Source organism: Carcharhinus amblyrhynchos, chromosome 6, assembly GCF_965287045.1.
Source record: "Carcharhinus amblyrhynchos chromosome 6, sCarAmb.v2.hapA, whole genome shotgun sequence".
Taxonomy (NCBI): Eukaryota; Metazoa; Chordata; class Chondrichthyes; order Carcharhiniformes; family Carcharhinidae; genus Carcharhinus; species Carcharhinus amblyrhynchos.
The window spans coordinates 69294500-69317039 of record NC_137329.1 but is presented as its reverse complement, the minus strand read 5'-3'; the positions used below and the strand labels follow the sequence as shown (position 1 = coordinate 69317039).

The 22540-nt window shown below is 46.2% G+C and overlaps 1 protein-coding gene across 2 annotated transcripts in view; it reads left to right on the top strand.

Annotated features, from left to right (window-relative positions):
* Positions 1–5454: 5454 nt before the first annotated feature.
* The window catches only part of LOC145343993 (differentially expressed in FDCP 6 homolog), a 50525-nt gene continuing 33439 nt past the window's right edge, over positions 5455–22540 (top strand). Inside the window, exons 1-3 of one of the 2 annotated variants that reach the window (XM_080190603.1) lie at positions 5456–5729; positions 9514–9654; positions 18841–19023. In XM_080190603.1, coding sequence (XP_080046729.1) covers positions 5634–5729; positions 9514–9654; positions 18841–19023 — 420 coding nt within the window. In that variant the 5' untranslated portion in view covers positions 5456–5633. Of the gene's footprint in view, positions 5730–9513; positions 9655–18840; positions 19024–22540 lie in introns of both variants that reach the window. The other variant, XM_080190604.1, reaches the window with a different exon arrangement.

Genomic DNA, 22540 nt, shown 5'->3' with positions numbered 1-22540 from the left:
ACACATCCAGAATCCTTACTCTCTATCTCCTACATCTTGGACACATTCTGTCTACCACGCAAAAAACTCTTTTGCCTCTGTCTACACTTCCCGTTGCCTTGGCAAAGTAGCCAGCATAATAAGAACATAAGAACATAATAAGAAGATAAGAAATAGGAGCAGGAGTAGGCCATCTAGCCCTTCGAGCCTGTCCCGCCATTCAGTAAGATCATGGCTGATCTGAAGTGAATCAGTTCCACTTTCCTGCTTTCTCCCCATAACCCTTAATTCCCTTGTCTATCAGAAATCTGTCTAACAGTGACTTAAATATATTCAACGAGGTAGCCTCCACCACTTCAATAGGCAGAGAATTCCAGAGATTCACCACTCTTTGAGTGAAGAAGTTCCTCCTCAACTCCGTTCTAAACTGCACCCCCCCCCCTTATTTTGAGGCTGTGCCCTCTAGTTCTGCTATCCTTTCTAAGTGGGAAGAATCTCTCTACCTCTACCCTATCTAGCCCCTTCATTATCTTGAAAGTCTCTGTAAGATCCCCCCTCAGCCTTCTAAACTCCAACAAGTACAGACCCAGTCTATTCAATCTCTCTTCATAAGCTAACCCCCTCATCTCTGGTATCAATAAAGGACACCACACACCCCGGACATTCTCTCTTCCACCTTCTTCTGTTGGGAAAAAGATACAAGAATCTGAGGCCACGTGCCAACCAACTCAAGAACAGCTTCTTCCCTGCTGCCATCAGACTTTTGAATGAACCTACCTTGCATTAAGTTGATCTTTCTCTATACCTTAGCTATGACTGTAACACTACATTTGGCACTTTCTCGTTTCCTTGTCTATGAACGGTATGCTTTGTACAGTGAGCAAGAAACAATACTTTTCACCGTATGCTAATACATATGACAATAATAACTCAAATCAAATCAAAATAACTTCAACAAATTCAACTGGGTATGTTTGACAAAACCTATCCTTTAGAAATCTATATTGGCTCCCTAATCGACTCAAGTGACACATTAATTCAGCACACTCTGAGGATCAGATACTGCATAAGGTAGGGACTAATGTGGGGAGTGAAGCATTACATGATATATAACTGGGCTATGTAGGAGATAGAGGGGCTAGCTTGGGGTTTGAGTTGTTAGCTGTTCTCAGGCAGTTTGATTATGGAGCAGCTCCAGTTGGCCTGAGTGCCCCAAAGCTGGAATGGGAAATGCCACCTGCAGCTGGGATCCTGCTAGCTATCAGTAATCCCTGCTGGAAAGTGCAAGTTGATTGTCACTGCTTTCCCTGGTTGAACAACATGTTGTCACAGATTGCTCACTCTCATAGAAAAAGCTCAGAATATCAAGAGGACAATTAGCACTCAAATCCTAGAACCTCAAGGATATTGTCCTTCAAGGAGAGTCAATGTAAGTTTCTTTAGAGGCTTTACTGACTCTCAACAAATCTCTTCACAAATAGTCTTTTTATTCTGACCTTGTGACACTTTCTCTTGTAATGCTGCTTGGAGAGTGCAGGTGTCTCTTTCAAATTTGTTTATAATGAGCACTGCCGCTCAATGCTGATGTATTAAAAAACTCTCATCACACTGGAAAATTGACACCTGAAATTTGTATCTATGGAGATAGAAATGGGCAAGAAAGGTTTTGGCATGTGGCCATGGGTTAATCCCTACTGTAGAGAAGTACCATACAGCACTATGTAGCTCATTGCATTTGCTGAATGTGTTGAGTGTGTGTGTGCGTGTACCTGAATATAGTTGTGCCTGTGAATATGTATGTATATCTATACCTGTGTATCTGTAGAGTTACTTAGGGCACAGAAGGAAGCCATTCAGCCCATTAGGCTTACCTTGGCTCTCTGTGGAGTAATCCAGTCTGTTTCCTCCCTTGCTGTAACGCCATAACCCTTCAAATGCCCATCAATTTCTTTTTGAAATCATTGATTGCCTTTGTTTCCACTAACCTCACGGGCAGTTATGTGTCTCTATCCACACACTGGTCAATAACTTTGACCAGTACACTGGCCAGTGATTTTATGTTAATTTAAACAGCACTAATTTCTCCTCTCACCACCTGACTATTAACAAAAAGGTAATAGGGTGGCACGGTAGCACAGTGGTTAGCACTGCTGCTTCACAGCTCCAGGGTCCTGGGTTCGATTCTCGGCTCGGGTCACTGACTGTGTGGAGTTTGCATATTCTCCTCATGTCTGCGTGGGTTTCCTCCGGGTGCTCCAGTTTCCTCCCACAGTCCAAAGATTAGGTTAGGTTGATTGGCCATGCTAAGAAATTGCTCCTTAGTGTCCAGGGATGTGTAGGTTAGAGGGATTAGTGGGTATAATGTGGGGGTAGGGCCAGGGTGGGATTGTGTTCGGTGCAAACTCGATGGGCTGAAGGGCCTCTTTCTGCACTGTAGGGTTCTATGATATTTTGATTTTTTTCTCTCTTTATAAGCGGTGGTGTATTTCCCAACCCCCTGGTTTTATGTGATCCAATTTTCTATCAATAGCCCTAAACTTGAGGTAGGATAAACTCAAAGGGTTAATTTATTTGCAAAAGCTCAGAACACAAAAGGAGGTTTACAAAGTTGCCTCCACACTCAAGTAAAGAGAGGAGAGAGAAAAGAAGGTTTTCAGCACAGAGACCACAGAGAAAATAAATATTGCATCTTGTGAGTCCCAGAGTTCAGAATCAAAGTCCAATCAGCTATTCCTTTTCTGATGTCAGTGGGTTGAAAACCAATGCTGGATAATTCACTTTGCAGTGGAGTTGATTTCATACTTGATGAATCAGTCTTCTACATGATGGTACAGAACATCTGTGAGAAGCAGGGTGGATGTGGCCAGATGTCCAGAGTTCCATTTGTTAGTCACATGTTAAACAGCAGACTGAACTATGTAGTTCATCAAGTTACTTGTTCCACAGGCCAGAGGCTCATGTCACAACACTCCCACTTTCCTCTGGGTCTTTAACAAAGGATGTGTACCCATCATCTGGAGTCCAAAGACTGTTAAACATCTCAGCCATTAAAAAGTTAATTTATTAGTGTCACAAGTAAGGCTTACATTATCGCTGCAATGAAGTTACTGTGAAATTCCCCCAGTCGCCACACTCTGGCGCCTATTTGGGTCAATGCATCTAACTAGCGTGTCTTTCAAAGCAGGTTGTGGGGGCTTTGTCAGATGATTCACATCTGTCTGGGTTATTGAATGCACATGTCCTTTGTATTGTTTTCTTTGCATTTGAGTTGTGCAGTCCATTGTGAGTGGTCCTCAGAGATAACAAAGTACAAGTTCTCCCAAAACTATTTCATTTCTTTGGAGGAGGGGAGGGGGAGTCACTGTCAGCCATTTTAAGGTTTTTTGTTCATTTTTTAAAACTTAGAAATAGCAATGGACATATTTATATGAAAATTATAACAATATATGTGAGGTCTTACTCCCTCTCAGTAGGGTTTGTGTATTTTTATATGTACACCTTCAGTGTATGTTTATGGCTGAATGTGTGAGTCTATGGAGGGAATATAGCCATCTTGCCCGCCACGGAAATTGTAATGAGTGGTGGGAGGTGGGGGGGTGCGGGGGAAGGGATGTGGACAATACAAAAGTCCATCAACCTCATGTGGCATTTTCCAGTTTGGGGTGAGTACAACTAGAAAATTCCGACCTATGTGTCATCATATTGGTCAGTCCCTCTATCCACACACTGGTCAGTGTCTGTGTCTACATACTGGTCAGTGTCTCTGTACGCACACTGGTCAGTGTCTCTGTCCACACACTGGTCAGTGTCTCTGTCCAACCACTCGTCACTGTCTTTATCCACACACGTTTCAGTGTCTCTGTCTACACACTGGTCAGTGTCCGTATACACACAGTGGTCAGTGTCTCTATACAAACTGGTCAATGTCTCTGTCCACACACTGGCCAATTTGATTTGTTGATGTTATTTTGATTTGATTTATTATTGTCACATGTATTAACAGGCAGTGAAAAGTATTGTTTCTTGCACGCTATACAGACACAACATACCGTTCTTATTGTAGTGTTACAGTCATAGCTAGGGTGTAGAGAAAAATCAACTTAATGCAAGGTAAGTCCATTCAAAAGTTTGAGGCAGCAGAGAAGAAGCTGTTCTTGAGTCAATTGGTACGTGACCACAGACTTTTGTATCTTTTTCTTGAAGGAAGAAGGTGGAAGAGAACGATGTCCGGGGGGTGCTGGCTGCTTTGCTGCGGCAGCAGGAAGCGTAGACAGAGTCAATGGATAGGAGGCTGGTTTACGTAATGGATTGGGTTACATTCACGACCTTTTGTAGTTCCTTGCAATCTTGGGCAGAGCAGGAGCCATACCAAGCTGTGATGACTAGAAAAAATGCTTTCTATGGTGCATCTGTAAAAGTTGGTGAGAGTTGTAGCTGGCATGCCAAATTTCCTTAATCTTCTGAGAAAGTAGAGGCATTGGTGGGTTTTCTTAACTATAGTGTCAGCATGGGTCATCACAACAGGTTGTTGGTAACCTGGACACCTAAGAACTTGAAGCATTTGACTCTTTCTACTTTGTTTCCGTTGGTGTAGACAGGGGCAAGTTCTCCTCTATGCTTCCTTTCGTTTTGTTGACATTGTCACAGTGTCTGGATCCACATACTGGTCAGTGACTTTATCCAACACTGGTCAGTCTCTCTGTCCACACATTGTTAAAGTTAAAGTTATTAGTGACAAGTAGGCTTACATTTACAAAGTAATGAAGTTACTGTGAAAATCCCCTAGTTGCCACATTCTAGTGCCTGTTCGGGTACAGGGAGAGAGAATTTAGCATGGCCAATGCACCTAACCTGAACATCTTTGGACTATGGGAGGAAACCAGAGTACCCAGAGGAAACCCACGCAGACACGGGGAGAATGTGCAAACTCCACACATACTGACCCAAGGGAATTGAACCTTGGTCCCTAGTGCTAATAGACAGCAGTGCTGACCACTGTGTCACCATGTCATCCAGTGTCATGTCAGTGACTCTGTCCACACACTGGTCAATGTATCTGTCCACACACTGGTCAGTGACTGTTAGTCATGATGTGGAGATGCTGGCGTTGGACCGGGAGTAAACACAGAAGTCTGACAACACCAGGTTAAAGTCCAACTAATTTATTTGATAGTAAACTCACAAGCTTTTGGGATTTGCCCCTTCGTCAGGTGAATGGAGGGTTCTGGCCTCAGACAGAGCATTATCACTAACAGACCATGCAGACGAACATGTTTCGGTCACTGATCTCTGGATAAACTCGATTTTCTGTTTCAAACTTTCTCCCTGGTGCTCAGGGGAGTTGATAGTGAGGTTTGCAGTGAGCAGCCTGGGTGTGAGGGCAATGGGGCTACTGGCGTATTTGCCTGCCAGCACACAGAGAGAGAGAAAAGTTTGCTCAGTGAGAGCGGAAGTTCAGAAGGCAGAAAGTGAGAAAAGGCAGAACCGGTGGAGCGGCTTTTATCATCAGAGCTGTGAGTTTATTGTGTGGCTGAAAGACGGAACGTTCCCCCTCCTCCTTCCATGAGTGGATCAGTTTGCACTCAATGCCTGCCTCTTGGCTCATTGAATATTCTTTCTGGGTTTTCCGCTGAACTTCCCCTGCTGTGTTCGCCATGGATTTAAAAAGCGAGCTCCTTAAATCCATCTGGTACGCCTTCACCGCCCTAGATCTGGAGAGGAGTGGCAAAGTTTCCAAGTCCCAACTCAAGGTAATTGCAGAGCTGGGGGAGTGTGCCTGGGGTCCAGAGTATCTGGACAAGTGTTTGTGTGTGCAGTAAGGTGCGGAAAGCATTGTGCAGGATGTTGTCCCAGTGTCCTTGAAACATTGGGGTTGGCAGTACTCAGCCCCTCTGAGGTTCGGGGCTGACGATTTGAACCCAGATTTAAGCTGATGCTCCAGGGCTAGGATGGGGGAAGCCGCACTATCGGTGGTGCCGTTTTCCTGCTGCAGTTTGAAACCTCTTGCCCTCTCAAGTGGACATTAAGGATGTGATGGCTTGTACTTTTGCAGAGGAGTAGTGGGAGTAATTCTCCCTCTGGTGTTTTGCCCAGTGAATAGGCTCCTGGAAGTTGACGGTGCCATCCAATAGAAGGGAAAGGGGGTTAAATTAATAAAACTTAAAGGGAAAGAGGCCAGTTATTAAATATACAAATTAAAGGGAAGAACCAAGATATAGGCACATCAAATTGGGAAAGGAAGGTACCATTAAAACTATGCCTTATTGGGCACTGCTGAAGTGAGATAACTTGTCTCTATTATAGTTTAACTACATCAAATCAGTTTTTTTTTGCTGCAGCTTTGACTGACTGTAACAATCTCCTTCCAGCTTGCTAAATTCCTCTCCCCTGCGCCCCCCCCCCCCACCCCCCCAGTGCTCACGCACACCCTGCCATCTGGAACTGTGTCCCACATTGATTCGATAACTCCCAGGGGGGAAAGGTAAGAGTTATCACCCCACAGTACATTAATACCTCCTCGTTTACCCGGGAGGTGTGAGGTCCACATCTGTCCAAAATGGCAAAGTGCAAAAAAAAATCAATGGAAGACAACATCATTGACCAAAGTTAATGGGGCAACCTGGGAATGAACACAGAAAGCCCAGGGAACTGGAGAACATAAGGAATAATGAGTTGAGGAGAGTGAGGATAATGCATTAGTAGAGAGAGTGAGGAGTAAACAGAGAAGCCGTGAAGCTTACATCACAGAAGGAAGCCATCATGGCAGTTCTGACCCTGTGAAAAGGAGCCCTGCTTAGTCCCATAGTCCTGCCTTTTGTTCTGATCCTGACAACCCTCCCAAGTAAAAACACTTTTCCTCATTTGATTTAATTTGATTTATTGTCACATGTATTAGCATACAGTGGAAAGTATTGCTTCTTGCGCACTATACAGACAGAGCACATTGTTCATAGTGAAGGAAAAGAGAGCGCAGAATGTAGTGTTACAGTCATAGCTAGGGTGTCGAGAAAGATCAACTTAATGCAAGATAAGTCCATTCAAAAATCCGACAGCAGCAGGGAAGAAGCTGTGCTTGAGTTGGTACATTTCCCCCCCAGATCATTTGACAATTTCAAGTTTCTAACCTCGGATTATTGACCCACTCACCATGATAATAGTATATTTATCTCTTGAAACTAAAAGGTAATCCCACAATCTTCCCTGTTCCAAAGAGAATAATCCAAACATTTCCAATCTCACCTCAGAACCCAAGTCCCTCATCCCTAGTAACATCCTCCTTTGCATCCTTTCTGAGGCCTTCACATCTATACACGACAGGAGATGTAGGAGTGACCACCACAGAGTCTTTGTGGAGACAAAGTCATGTCTGCACGTTGAGGAAACCTCCATCATGTTGTGTGGCACTACCACCATGCTAAATGGGATAGATTTTGAACAGATCTAGGAACTCAAGTCTGGGCATCCATGAGGTGCTGTGGGCCATCAGCGGGAATGTACTTGACCACAATCTGTAACCTCATGGCCCAGCTTATCCTCCACCCTACCATTACCATCAAGTCAGGGGTTCAAACCCATTCAGTGAGGATTATGGGAGGGCATGTCAGGAGCAGCACCAGGTGTTCCTAAAAATGAGCTGTCAATCCTGGTGCGGCTACAACATAGCAGACATACTAAACAGCAGAAGCAGCGTGGAAGCCCATGACCAACAGACCAGACCTGAGCTCTCTGGAGTCCTGTCACATCTCTGTGTGAACAGTGGTGGACCATTGAACAACCGACTGGATATACTGAACTGGAACAGTGGGAAGTAATGAGTCAGAGAGTAGGTAGTAATGTGTTGGTGAGACTGCAGGACTCCAAGCGGGCTGGATTTCTGAGAATCAGTGTGAGTAAAGTTGAGAGTGATGAATAATGAGCTGTTATTAATGGATATGAAGGGACTGGAGAGTGGGGAGTAATCAGTTGGATACACTGAGAAGTGGAAAACTGAGAGTGTGCAGTTAGACCAGTGATGGGCAACCTGGGCTAGTGAGTGGGCCGTATGAGTGGCCCTCCTTCATCTCAGTGGGCCGCAAGGTTAAAATTGGGCTTGTTCACTGACCATTACTCCATGAATAAGATTAAATACATTTAATACACGCTGAATATTTCATAGCGAGTTGTAGAAAATGCTTAACATTTATATATTAATAAAACACACTCAACAAGGGTGGCACAGTGGTTAGCACTGCTGCCTCACAGCAGCAGGGACCTGGGTTCAATTCCGGCCTCGGGTGATTGTGTATGTGGGTTTTCTCCGGGTGCTTCGGTTTCCTCCCGCTTTAGGTTAGGTTGATTGGCCATGTTAAATTGCGCCGTAGTGTCAGGAACATTTGTAGGGTAAAAATGTAGGGTTGGCATTGTTATCGCTGCAGGCTTGAGTGGACTCCTTCTGCACTGTCAGGATTTTATAATTCTGTGAACTTCTAATTGTAAGAACGAAATAAATATTTAATCTTTGATGCAGAGGATCCGCACAGCTCTCACAGTCAATGTTGTGTGCACCACCACGTAGGAGCAGGAGTAGGCCATTCAGCCCATCGAGCCCATTCTACCAGTTAATGAGATCGTGGTTGATCTAAGGCCTAACTCCATATGCCTGCCTTTGGCACATATTCCTTAATACCTGTGCTTAACAAAAAAAATTTATCTCAAATTTAAAAGGAGCAACTGATCTAGCATCAACTCCTGTTTGTGGAAGAGAGTTCTAAACCTCTATCACCTTTTGTATGTAGAAGTGCCTCCTGCCTGAATAGTCTGAGCTTCAATAGTTTATCTACTGTGTCTTTCCTGTTAGTACTTTGCCCTTCAGTTTACTTGCCCTTTCTTTATGTGTGTATCACTTTAGTCACACTGGTGGAAAGAAACAATGTGGATGCAAAGCAATGGAATGTGACAAACCTGCGCACGAGCAACCGTTTTAAAAATATCTTGTGGGCCACTCTCCAAACCCAGATGGGCCACATGTGCTACCCCCTCCACCCACCGGGGTCAGAAGTTGCCCACCTCTGAGCTAGAAGCCCGAGCGGCACGGTAGCACAGTGGTTAGCACTGCTGCTTCACAACTCCAGGGTCCTGGGTTCGATTCCCGGCTCGGGTCACTGTCTGTGTGGAGTTTGCACATTCTCCTCGTGTCTGCGTGGGTTTCCTCCAGGTACTCCGGTTTCCTCCCACAGTCAAAAGATGTGCGGGTTAGGTTGATTGGCCATGCAAACAAATTGCCCCTTAGTATCTAGGGAAGCGTAGGTTAGAGGGATTAGTGGGTATAATATGTAGGGATATGGGGGTAGGGACTGGGTGGGATTGTGTTCAGTGCAGACTCGATGGGCCGAAGGGCCTCTTTCTGCACTGTAGGGTTCCATGATCTATGACTGGGTGGTGTAATGAGCTGGCTCAGGGGCAGACAGTGACTGTGGTGTGAGAGGAGGATTGAGTTTGTGATGTGCTGTTTGGTCCCATTGATGGGATGCCATTGAAATGCTGTGTGTTTTTCAGGTGCTGTCACACAACCTGTACACGGTCCTGAACATCCCTCATGACCCCTCAACTCTGGAGGACCATTTCCGTGATGACAATGACGGGCCTGTTTCCAGCTGTGGCTACATGCCTTACCTGAACAAATATATCCTAGATAAAGTGAGTCAGTACTCAGCCTTCTCATTTTTTTAATCATAAACTGTCCCAGCATTCTCAAATAACACTGAGCCACGAAGGAGATATTGAAACAGGTAATCAGAGGCTCAGTCAGAGAGGCAGGTTTTAAGAAGCGTTTTGAAAGGAGGGAGAGAGAGGTGGAGAGGTTTAAGGGGGATCTCTACTCAGACAGGTGAGGGAAGGTTGAACTGAAACCCAGAGGCCAGAATTGGAGGAAGGCAGAAATCTCGGAGGGCTGAGGGATTGGAGGAGATTTACAGAGATGGGAAGGATAAGGTCATGATGGATTTGAAATCAAGGATGACAATTTTAAAATCAAGACATCGCTTAACTAGGAGACTCTTTTTTCCTGATTTAACTTGAGTTTGTTTAATTGGTTTGACCTTAAAAGAGGCCAACATAGGGAGCACCAAGGTGGTGGGTGGACAGGATTCTGTGCAAGGAATGGAGAGTAGAGTCTAGACTGACCTCAGGCTTACAGAGGTCAGAATGTGGGTGGGTGACTGGCTGGAATACTCGAGTCACGAGGCAATGAAGAGAGTGGGTGAAAGTTTCAGCAGCAGGTGAGTTGGGATGGAGCTGCGTGACGTTTACAGAAGGAGAGAATCTGATAGATGAGGCATCTCATTTTGGAATCAATGTGACAGGGAGATTGCAAATGGACCAGTTCAGCCTCAGTCAGACGCCAGCAAGAGGTAGCAATGGAATGGAGGATGGTTTGGGATTCCAAACAAACGTCTTCCCAAAATTTATCAGGAGAAGGTTTCTAGTCATCGGTAGTGGGTGACGGATAAACAGCCTGATGATTGAGAGATTGTGGAGAAGTCGTGGAAGATACTAGAGGCAGAACTGCGGTCATCAGTGTATCTGAAAACTAATACTGTGCTTTCAGATGGTGGTACCAAGGGGCAGAATCTAGGAGGGGATCGGTTCTTGCCAGAGGTAATGGTGTGGAAACATGAAGAGGAAACATTGCAAGTGACTGACTATAATTAGATAGATCAGAATGGAACCAGCAGAGAGCAGTCCCAGCAGCAAGACAGCAGTGGAGAGGCATTGGAATAGAATGGTGTGGTCAAACGTGTCAAAGGTTGCGAACAGTTCCAGAAGGAGGAGAAATCCTCACTTACCCCATCAAAAAGTCATTATTTTGGACACCGCCAATAAAAATCCCACCTCTGGCTTCTGTGCTCGAAGAACACTAATCCCAGCTGCTGTGGATACCCCACATAAACTTGTGTCCCTCACCCCAGAACTGTTCCAGTAAATCACTCCTGCACCCTCTCCAAGGCCTTGAGACCAAGACATTGGAAATTGGCAGCATTAATTGCTCACACCTATGGCTCTAAGTTAAATGGACCGATCTTTTCTCTCCCATCACACCCCACTCCCAATACCTCATAGGATGGGAGGAGGGTCTAAGACTGTCCTTTCATCCCTTGCCTTTGACACATTTGACCACACCATCCTACTCCATGTCCTTTCACCCCTGCCCTAGCCCCAGCTAAACCCTTATAAAAATGTTTCCCTCATTGTGCCTGGCTGCCTACAGCCCACGCAAGGAAGGAAACAGTTGCAGTTTGAGCACAGCTTCTTGCATCTCAACACAGCTGGGGACACAAGACTAACATGTTACTTTTTTTTATATTGGAGGATTATTCAAGGTCAATTGTGAAGTGTTATTGAGTGTGGTAGGCCCAGCTCTAACTCTGACTGGGGCCTATGCTGTAAAACAGCCCCTCCCTCCCTATCTCAGTGCACCATCTGTAGGTCTAACTTCTCTCTGTTGTGTGTACACTTGTTTCCAGGCTGATGGTAATGTGAGAGTTGTTCTCTCCGCTATGGGTGAACAACAGCAGTTTAAATAATGGTCAGGTTCTACATGTTTCCATGGATACATTTATCTGAAGGTGGCCTTGATTGTCACATATTACAAAAGCCTTGACTGGATTTTTTCAAATTATTTCTTAAAGCAGTTGGGCGCCCTTTGTTTGCAAGTTTGCACTGCCCTGTGTGTCACACACAGTGTGTGAAACTCTCTGTGTCACTCTGCCCTTGGGGGGTCACACACATTATGTAACTGTCTGTATCACACTGTCCCTGGGTGTCACACACAATGTGTAATGGTCTGTGTCACACTGCCCTAAGCATCACATACACTGTGTAACTGTCTGTGTCACACTGTCCCTGGGTGTCACAGTGTGTGACTATTTGTTCACACTGTCCCTGGTTGTCACAGCGTGTAACTGTCTGTGTCACACTGTCCCTGGTTGTCACAGTGTGTAACTGTCTGTGTCACACTGTCCCTGGTTGTCACAGTGTGTAACTGTCTGTGTCACACTGTCCCTGGTTGTCACAGTGTGTAACTGTCTGTGTCACACTGTCCCTGGTTGTCACAGTGTGTAACTGTCTGTGTCACACTGCCCCTGAGTGTCACAGTGTGACTCTCTGTGCCACACTGCCCCTGAGTGTCACAGTATTTGTAATTGTCTGTGTCACACTGCCCCGGGTGTCACACACAGTGTGTAACTGTCTGTGTCACACTGCCCATGGGTGTTACACACGCTGTGTAACTGCCTGTGTCACACTACCCATGGGTGACACAATATGTGTGTAACTGTCTGTGTCACACTGCCCCTGGGTGTCACACATAGTGTGTGACCCTCTGTGCTACACTGCCCCTGAGTGTCACAGTGTGACTGTGTCACACTGCCCCTGGGCATCACAGTGTGTAACTGTCTGTGTCAGACTGAACCTGGGTGACACAGTATGTGTGTAAATGTCTGTGTCACACATTGTGTGTGACTCCCTGTGCCACACTGCCCCTGGGTGTCACAGCGTTTGTAATTGTCTTTGTCACACTGAACCTGGGTGACACAGTGTGTGTGTAACTGTCTGTGTCACACTGCCCCTGGGTGTCACACATAGTGTGTGACTCTCTGTGCTACACTGCCCCTGAGTGTCACAGTGTTTGTAATTGTCTGTGTTACACTGAACTTGGATGTCACACACACTGTGTAACTGTCTGTGTCACACACAGTGTGTAACTGTCTGTGTCACACTGCCCATGGGTGTTACACACACTGTGTAACTGTCTGTGTCACACTGCCCCTGGGTGTCACACACAGTGTGTAACTGCCTGTGTCACACTGCCCATGGGTGACACAATATGTGTGTAACTGTCTGTGTCACACTGCCCCTGGGTGTCACACATAGTGTGTGACCCTCTGTGCTACACTGCCCGTGAGTGTCACAGTGTGACTCTGTGCCACACTGTTCCTGGGTGTCACAGTGTGTAACTGTCTGTGTCACTCTGCCCCTGGGTGTCATACAGTGTGTAACTGTTCGTGTCACACTGCCCCTGGGTGACACGGTATGTGTGTAACTGTCTGTGTCACTCTGCCCCTGAGTGACGCAGTGTGTTGTGTAAGTGTCTGTGTCACACTGCCTCTGGGTGTCACACATAGTGTGTGACTCTCAAAGAACAAAGAACAAAAACAGCCCAGGAAACAGGCCCTTTGGCCCAACAAGCCCGTGCCGCCATTCCAACACCACCAGTCCCCCACTCCACCCATGACCCTTATCTAATGCTTTATGGCCATCCACATTGAGGGAAACTAATTTAGGGACAATTTATTCCTGCCAATCAGCCTAACAGCACATCTTTGGGGTGTGGGAGGAAACTGGAGCACCCGGAGAAAACCCACGCAAGCACGGGGAGAATGCGCAAACTCCCACAGACACCGGCCCAAATCCATGTGTCTGCACAGCAATCAGTGATAGTCACTGAGCTGTCGTGTTGCCCAGTATCTGGTCCAGTTTAAGCACACACTAACGACATGAGGCACTAGGCCAATCTCAAACAACCAAGAGCAGCCCCAGTACGACCCATCGCGTGTATGTCCCTCATTGGACACAAGGCGGACCGACTTAAAACCTGTGAAAGAAAAGAAAAAAAAACATTATTATTGTACCATATCCATTTACCTTACCAGGGACGCCCCAATGCTAATGACCCTTATTTAAAACAATCTCCTATATCCACCCATCTCCAACCCACTCATGTGCCTGTCTAAGTTACTCTTAAAGGACTCTAGCGTGTTTGCCTCCACCACCTTACTTGGCAGAGCATTCCATACCCCCACTACCCTCTGTGTGAAAAACCTCCCTCTAATATCTGTGTTATACCTCTCCCCCCTCACCTTAAGTCCATGGCCCCTTGTCCTATGTGTCTCTATCATAGGAAATAGCTTACCTCTGTTTACTCTATCTATACCCTTCATAATCTTATATACCTCTATTAGATCCCCCCTCAGTCGCCGTCTTTCAAGGGAAAAGAGCCCCAATTTATTCAATCTTTCCTCATACCCCAGTCCTTCCATACCAGGCAACATCCTGGTAAACCTCCTCTGCACTCTCTCCAGAGTCTCCACGTCCTTCCGGTAGTAAGGCGACCAGAACTGGACGCAGTACTCTAAATGCGGCCTAACCAACGTTCTGTACAACTGCAACATTAGACTCCAGCTCTAATATTCTATACCCCTTCCTATAAAGGCTAACATACCATAGGCTTTCTTCACCACACTGTCCACTTGCACTGCCACCTTCAAAGACTGTCACACCCCAGAGTGTAACAGCATTTGTAACTGTCTGTGTCACACAGAACCTGAGTGACAGTGTGTTGTGTAAATGTCTGTGTCACACTGCCCCAGGCTGTCATACACACTGTGTGACTCTCTGTGCCACACTGTTCCTGGGTGTCACAGTGTATAACTGTCCATGTCACTCTGCCCCTGAGTGATGCAGTGTGTTGTGTAAGTGTCTGTATCACACTGCCCCGGGTGACACAGTGGGTGTGTAACTGTCTGTGTCACACTGCCCCGGGTGACACACACAGAATGGGTAACTGTACTTTCACATTTGGAAACATCAGGAGGTTGGTGTCTGTCTAAGATTCCCTTGTTGTGCTCTTGGTGTAATATCATTAACTGGAGGCTGCTCTGTGTGTGCAGCAAAACCTGATTGGAGGTGGAGGTTGTCAAAATGTGTCCCTGTCTTTTTGTCCCGTTTCTCCTGCTGCGTACTCTGCTGTTACTCCAATCTCACCCACTGTAGACCCTCATTCAGCAGCTTGGGCTTGGCTGGGGCTGTGAAATTAAATGGGGAATTATTAGTTCTCCTCGAACTTGACCTGGGAAAATGGAAGAGTCACATCTCCTAGCAAGTGCTCAGATCCAGCAGCACAGAGGGACGATGTCCTTCTCCGCACTCCACACCTTCCCTGGAGCATTGAGCCTTTTTCACTTTTTACCGTTATGTTTTGTGATTGGAAAAGGCCTGCTGTCATCCCCTGCACATCCCAAACTTTTACCTTCCAAATTAACTTGAAGGCAGCCAGGTCCCACAGTCAGCAACATGACAATGATTAGATAATCTGTTTTAGTGACATGATTTGAGGAATACGTAACAGCGAGGAGACAAGGAGAAGTCCGCTGGTCTTAACATTGTGGCCATTGAAGTTTATATGCCTACCTCAGAGGGCCTTTGTTGGACATGAGATCTGGAGGATGGCACTTCTGACAGTGCAGCACTCTCTCTATGGTATAGTAGCATGCCAGTCCAGAATTTACAATCCAAGTGTCTGCGTCAGGAGGTAAGAATGCTACCAACTGTGCCGTGTCGTTACTTCCACTCCAATTCATGGTTCTATAGCCAGCAAGACGATGGATAGCATGTGACATCTTCATTGCACTGAAAGGCTACGTACTCTTTTACACTTTATCTATATACTTGCTGTGTTTTGAGGCTGGCAGTCCAGGGCTTCTCCAGCTCCAGTCAGAGAGGTGAGAGTGCTGTGTGGTCCCACCTTCACAGCTTTCCACCATCCTTGCCATTCCTCTCAGGGATGTCAGTGGGGGGGGGGTGCTCCATCTCCCAATGTCACCCTTCCAACTCTTGGGGTAAGTGGTGGATGGGGGAGTCGAGGATTACCAACCTTGCCTGATTGCCTTGCTATCTGTTGGACATGAAAGTGAAGGGTATAGAACATAGAACATTACAGCGCAGAACAGGCCCTTCGGCCCACGATGTTGCGCCGACCAGTTACAAAACAATGACCCACTAACCTAAACCAATCCCTTTTTGTCCATAAACCTATCCACGGATCTCTTAAACGCCCCCAAACTAGGCGCATTTACAACTGCAGCAGGCAGGGCATTCCAATCCCTCACCACCCTCTGGGTAAAGAACCTACCCCTGACATCCATCCTATAACTACCCCCCCTTACTTTAAAGCCATGCCCCCTCGTGCTAGATTTCTCCATCAGAGGAAAAAGTATGAGCAGTAGATTCACAGCTGACATGGAAATCAATGATGTGGTAAATTGGTGGTATGGGTAGCATAGTAACACAGTGATTAGCACTGCTGCCTCACAGTGCCAGAGACCCAGATTCAATTCCGGCCTCGGGTCACTGTCTGTGTGGAGTTTGCATGTTCTCCCCATGTCTGTGTGGGTATCTTCCGTGCTCCGGTTCCCTCCCATAGTCCAAAGATGTGTGGGTTAAGTGGATTGGCTATGCTAAATTGCCCCAAATTCCATGATTCAGGGAAATAGTGAAGAGAAATGCCTTAGACTACAGGATGATACAGATGGGCTAGTCAGCTTGACAGAGCAGTGGCAAATGGAATTTAACCCTGAAAAGTGTGAGGTGATGCATTTTGGGAGGATTGACAAGGCAAAGGAATATATAATGAATGGTAGGAAATACAGAGGACCAAATGGACCTTGGCGCGCATGTTCAAAAATCCCTGAAGGCAGCAGGAGAGGTAGATGAGGTAGTGAAAAAAGCATATGAGATACTTGACTTTATTAAATGAGGCACTATGATGAAGCTATATAGAATTAGATATAGAATCCCTACAGTGCAAAAGGAGGCCATTTAGCCCATCAAGTCTGCACCAACCACAATCCCATCCAGTCCCTATCCCCATCACCTAACTAGTCCCCCTGACAATTTGGGGCAATTTAACATACCCATCAAACCTATCCCCTTAACCCCACATATTTACCCTGCTAATCCCTCTAACCTATGCATCCTGGGGTGCTAAGGGGCAATTTAGCACACCCAATGAACTTAACCTGCACATCTTTGGACTGTGGGAGGAAACCGGAGCATCCGGGGGAAACCCACGCAGACAGGGGGAGAACGTGCAACTCCACACAGACAGTGGCCCAAACCAGGAATCGAACCCAGTTCCCTGGAGCTGCAAAGCAGCTGTGCTAACCACTGTGCCCCCGTTACGCCGCTGACAAGTATAACACAGTTGTTTAGCCACAGCTAGAGTGCTATGTGCAGTTCTGATTGTCTCACTATAGGAAGGATGTGACTGCACTGGAGAGGATGCAGAGGAGATTTGCCAGGACATTGCCTGGGATGGAGAGTTTCAGCTGTGGAAAGAGGCTGGTTAGGCTCCAGTTATTTTCCTCTGAGCAGAGAAGACTGAAGGGAGGATCTGATCAAGTTGGAGAAAAGTCTACTGCTGGGATCCATAAGAGCATTCAAACAATCACAGGGTTTTAAAAGAAAATTGAACACTTTCGTCAATGAGTTTGAAGATCAGAAAACAAATGTGTTGCACCAAAGTTGCGATTCATGCAGCCATGTACGAAGGGTATGCTGACTTGTTGATTGCTGCAGTAAGATGGATGTAATGAGGGCGGGGTTATGGTGGGTGTAATGGGGGCGGGGTTAATAAGAACATAAGAAATAGGAGCAGGAGTAGGCCATCTAGCCCTTCGAGCCTGCCCCGCCATTCAATAAGATCATGGCTGATCTGTCGTGGCTCAGTTCCACATTCCCGCCCTCTCCCCATAACCCTTAATCCCCTCTCTTATCAAAAACCCATCAACCTGCGTCTTAAAAATATTTAGCGAGGCAGCCTCCACCACTTCAACAGGCAGAGAATTCCAGAGATTCACCACCCTTTGAGTGAAGAAGTTCTTCCTCAACTCCGTTCTAAACCGCCTCCCCTTTATCTTGAGGCTGTGCCCCCTAGTCCTACTATCCTTTCTGAGCGGGAAGAGTCTCTCTTATGGTGGGTGTAATGGGGGCGGGGTTACGGTGGGTGTAATGGGGGCGGGGTTACGGTGGGTGTAATGAGGGCGGGGTTACGGTGGGTGTAATGAGGGCGGGGTTACGGTGGGTGTAATGAGGGCGGGGTTACGGTGGGTGTAATGAGGGCGGGGTTACGGTGGGTGTAATGAGGGCGGGGTTACGGTGGGTGTAATGGGGGCGGGGTTATGGTGGGTGTAATGGGGCGGGGTTACGGTGGGTGTAATGAGGGCGGGGTTACGGTGGGTGTAATGAGGGCGGGGTTACGGTGGGTGTAATGAGGGCGGGGTTACGGTGGGTGTAATGAGGGCGGGGTTACGGTGGGTGTAATGAGGGCGGGGTTACGGTGGGTGTAATGAGGTCGGGGTTACGGTGGGTGTAATGAGGGCGGGGTTACGGTGGGTGTAATGAGGGCGGGGTTACGGTGGGTGTAATGAGGGCGGGGTTATGGTGGGTGTAATGAGGGCGGGGTTATGGTGGGTGTCAATGGCTCAGTCTTGGGGGAGGGACATTTAGAGATAGGAGATCATGTGATGAAACCCCCAGGAATGCAGCCAGTCAGAACTAACAGCTCTAAGGAATCCAGAGATTCAGATAATCATTGAAATCCTTTCCTCGACATCAAAGAGTTCTGATAGGGAGCAGGAAATTTTCCCGTTTTGGATTGAATCAACCTCTCAGCCTAAATGGATCTGCATTGGATCAAGTGGATCTCCACCAGGTGCCATGGACATAAGTAATAGAGCAGGAGTAGACCATTCGGCCCCTTGAGCCTACTCCCCCATTCAATTCAATCACAGCTAATCTTCCTGTCAGGAGGACAGTGCTGTGATGAGAGGAAGGGTCAGTGTAGCATCACAGAAAATAGAACAAACAAGAAAAAAGCTTGGTTAGCTGTAACTGAGATGCGAGGTTTGGCTGGTGAGGGTAATAGTTATTATCGAGAGGAGTTGTCAACAGGAGAATTGTTCCTCCTTTGCTAATTCTCAGAGTGTTTTTTGTATGAAAGACGTTCAACATCTGACTTTCCCAATGGAATGTCCCTTCTCCCTCCAGGTGCAAGATGGGAATTTTGCCAAAGAGACATTCAATGAACTTTGCTGGACTCTAACAGCCAAGAAGAACTACAAACCGCCGAGGGAGCAGGGCACAATCTCCGAGAGAGATGCCTTCAAACTGTGGTGTCTCTTCAACTTCCTGTCAGAGGACAAATATCCCCTGGTCGTGGTTCAGGAGGAGGTGAGATACCATTGCTCCTCACAAAGGGAGAACCTGCAGAGGGCTGGTTAGACGTGATGTGATGAGAGGGTGTTGGGAGGGATTTGTAAGGTATTTTGAAGTTTGTTGAAAGGTGTTTATGTACAGGGGTCTGCCACAGCTTCTAAGTAGGCAAATCGTTAGACAACGTCAACTTGCATTTACTTAGTAATCAGATAAAAGTTTAGGCCGAGTCGGAGAAGGAGAGGCTGGGACAGATTTGAAGGAATGTTGTGAAAGAGGAGATTACGATAGAGAGGTTTCTGGAGGGCGTGTCACAGCTAAGGTTGAAGGTATGAGCACTGCTGGTGAAGTGATTAAAATCAAGGATGTTAAAGAGGCCGGAATTGGAGAATCTTGGAGATCTCAGAGGGCTGGAGGAGGTCCTGCTGATAGGAAGGGGCCAGGGCCAAATGGAGGCAGGGGGGTGGGATTTGAACCCTCTTTTGTGTTTAAGTGAGGCATGGTTCCTTTTGTGTTAATGCAGCGTGTTCAATAAAGGGATTGATTGGGCAGTGGTGTTTAGAAGCAGCTGGGTGGTCACATCGCTCTGATGGCTTCCAATGTCAGACATTAATTTTATTTGTAGATCTGACATGATCCTGGAGACTAAATGTGGTCAACGCAGATTTAATTGAGAGAGAGAGAGAGAGAGCCAGGCTCCAAGCCTCAGCTACAGATGTGTTAGAAACAGCTGTTGTCCCTGTTCTCCCTCAAATGATTCCAGGAATAGTATTATTTGTGCTGAGATCAGGTGGAAAACACCAGAAAATGTTTGAGAGACAGGGGCTTCAGAGTTTTTTAAAAAAATCATGAAATAGTTTTATTTTAACATCAGTATTCATTTTTATTCTCTCCCACTTCATGATTACATATCCCATTTGACACATCTTGAAACAAAATTGACCAGATTCAGCTGTCCAGTCCCATTTTTTTCCCCAGCTCCGATAGTCAATTCTCCCCAGTCCCATACTCTCCCTCTCTCTCCCCCAGCGCTCACTCTCTGTCTCCAGCTCCGATAGTTAATTCTCTCCAGTCCCACACTTGCTTGCTCTCTCTCCTAGCGTGCTCTCTCTCTCTCTCTCTCCCCTCTCTCTCCCAGCGTGCTCTCTCTCTCTCTCCCCCCTCTCCCAGCGTGCTCTCTCTCTCTCTCTCTATCCAGCTCCAATAGCTAATTCTCCTCAGCCCCACCTTTCTCTCTCTGTGTAGCTGCACTTGGGACATCCACATTCTTTACAAGGGAATTAAGGGTTATGGGGAGAAAGCGGGAAAGTGGAACTGAGCCACTTCAGATCAGCCATGATCTTATTGAATGGTGGGGCAGGCTCGAAGGGCTAGATGGCCTACTCCTGCTCCTATTTCTTATCTCTCTCTAGCTCCTTTCGTTAATTCTTCCCAGTCCCACACTCTCTCACACCAGATTCAATGGTTAATTCTCCAGTCTGGTTGGGATGGATAGCTTGTTTCCACCTTGTAATTGCTATGTAATTCCTTATAATTTCTGAATTATAAAGACTGAGGTGTGGTGGAATTATGAAGCAGTTTAATGTCAAATTGCAGCATGGAGATTGCGATCAGTTTGTCTCAAGCAACCAGTTTCAATTTGCTGTCTCAAAGCCTCAATGTGTCTCAAATTGTGATCTCCTAGAATAATTCCCCCCCCCACCCCCGCTTCTGTGCACCGCCTCCTTCAGTGTGTTATCAGTGTAGATTATCTACTCCAACTCCGAAGCTGGGGCTCGAGCCACACTCTCACCAATACTCTGAGAGAAGGCCAATTCAGGGAGATGTTGATTGTGGACCCTGCTGGCGAGGGTTCATTTATTACCAGTCTTGGGTTCAACCCTAAACCTGCTGCAGTGAGGAGCCCGCAGGCTCTTCAGAGGATTTTACAACTCACAGCAGGGTGAGGCAGGAGTCACATGTAGGCCAAACCAGTAGGAGAGGAGGCTAACACTTCTATCTCAGAGCCACTGAGATAAGGCCCCAGTCCACAGAGTTAACACATAATCCAATTCTTCCCCAGAATTTTTAAAGGAGGTTTGACACAAATCTTTCCTGGGTTATTGAATGAATTGTTTAATGTGAACTGGTGAAATTTTGTGAATTCGCCATCTGTGGGATACTAGTCTAAAAGCAGAACTACACCATTGCAATGTTTATCCCACTTTGAGGACCTTACACTGCTGATTAAGGTCCTGCTGACCCCGAGTTCTGTCTCTCTAGTTTTCAGTCAATAGTAAGGAGCTATCAGTTAGGGTAAAGTTTGATGATCTTTCCTCTCTCCGCCCCAGGAGCTGTGGTCATTGGTTAACCACACTCTTTGCAGTTTGGCCCAGTTACTCACACGTCTTGGCAGTGTGTGAGATATTTGTCATGCCCTCACTTCCTCTCATGCTGATCAACTGATCTTGGTGAGAAGGAGATGGAAAGATGACCTTTAACGGTAACCAAGGAGACATAGCTACTTCTAAACGCTGTGCATTCTCACTGGTTCACTAGAGAATTATACGCAGGGCATCTTTAAGTATGTAAATTAGTTGAGGATGACCAATTGGGACATCCAACTGATACAATCTTTGTATTAAAGCCACATTAAGGACACGCATTCTTTCCAAATACAGGGTGATATCATTGTCAACGATCAGAACAATGCTATACAACCAACAATAGTTCATGAGAAAGTCACTCAAATCTGCACTGAGGGTCAGTGAGGATGGGGTTTAGGACACTGGGATCTTGAGGATGGTGTTTAGTATTGTGGGATCATATAACTGATCCCAATATACTAAACCCCACGCTCACTGACTCCCAGAGTGGTATTTTCCCACAGGAACCGTAGTGGGCTGGACACGGACCTTGCAAAGGTCTGTTATCCACTAGCAGGATTTTCAGCATTGGGACTAGTGCGGCTGGAAAATGTATTTATTAATGTTACAAGTCGGTTATATTAACACTGCAATGAAGATTTTCACAGTAACTTCAGAACTGCACACAATACTGTGTGCAGTGTGGCTAACCAACATTTTACATAGTTCCAACTTAACCTCCCTGCTCTTAAACTGTGTGCCTCAGCTAATAACATCAAGTATACCATATGCCGTCTTAACCACTTTATTCACCTGTCCTCCTACCAAGAGGAATAGTGTACATCCACACTAAAGTCCCTCTGATCCTCAGTACTTCCCATGTCCCTGCTGCTTACCATGTATTCCTTTGTCTTGTTTGTCCTGCATAAATACATTACCTCACACTTAGCGGATTGAATTCCATTTACCACTGAGCAGAATAGAGACATCACAGGCTGAGAATATGTTTATCTCTTTTCAAACAACAAAAAGGTTTTGAAACTCAAAAACCCATACAGACTAACTTTTAAAACTGTTTATTACCCTCTTGAATTTTAGGTCACTTCCTCTTTTATATGAGTTATTATTTGCCATGCGCTAAATTTATTTATTCAATTAAATATCAAACACAATTACATCCAGGTATGGTA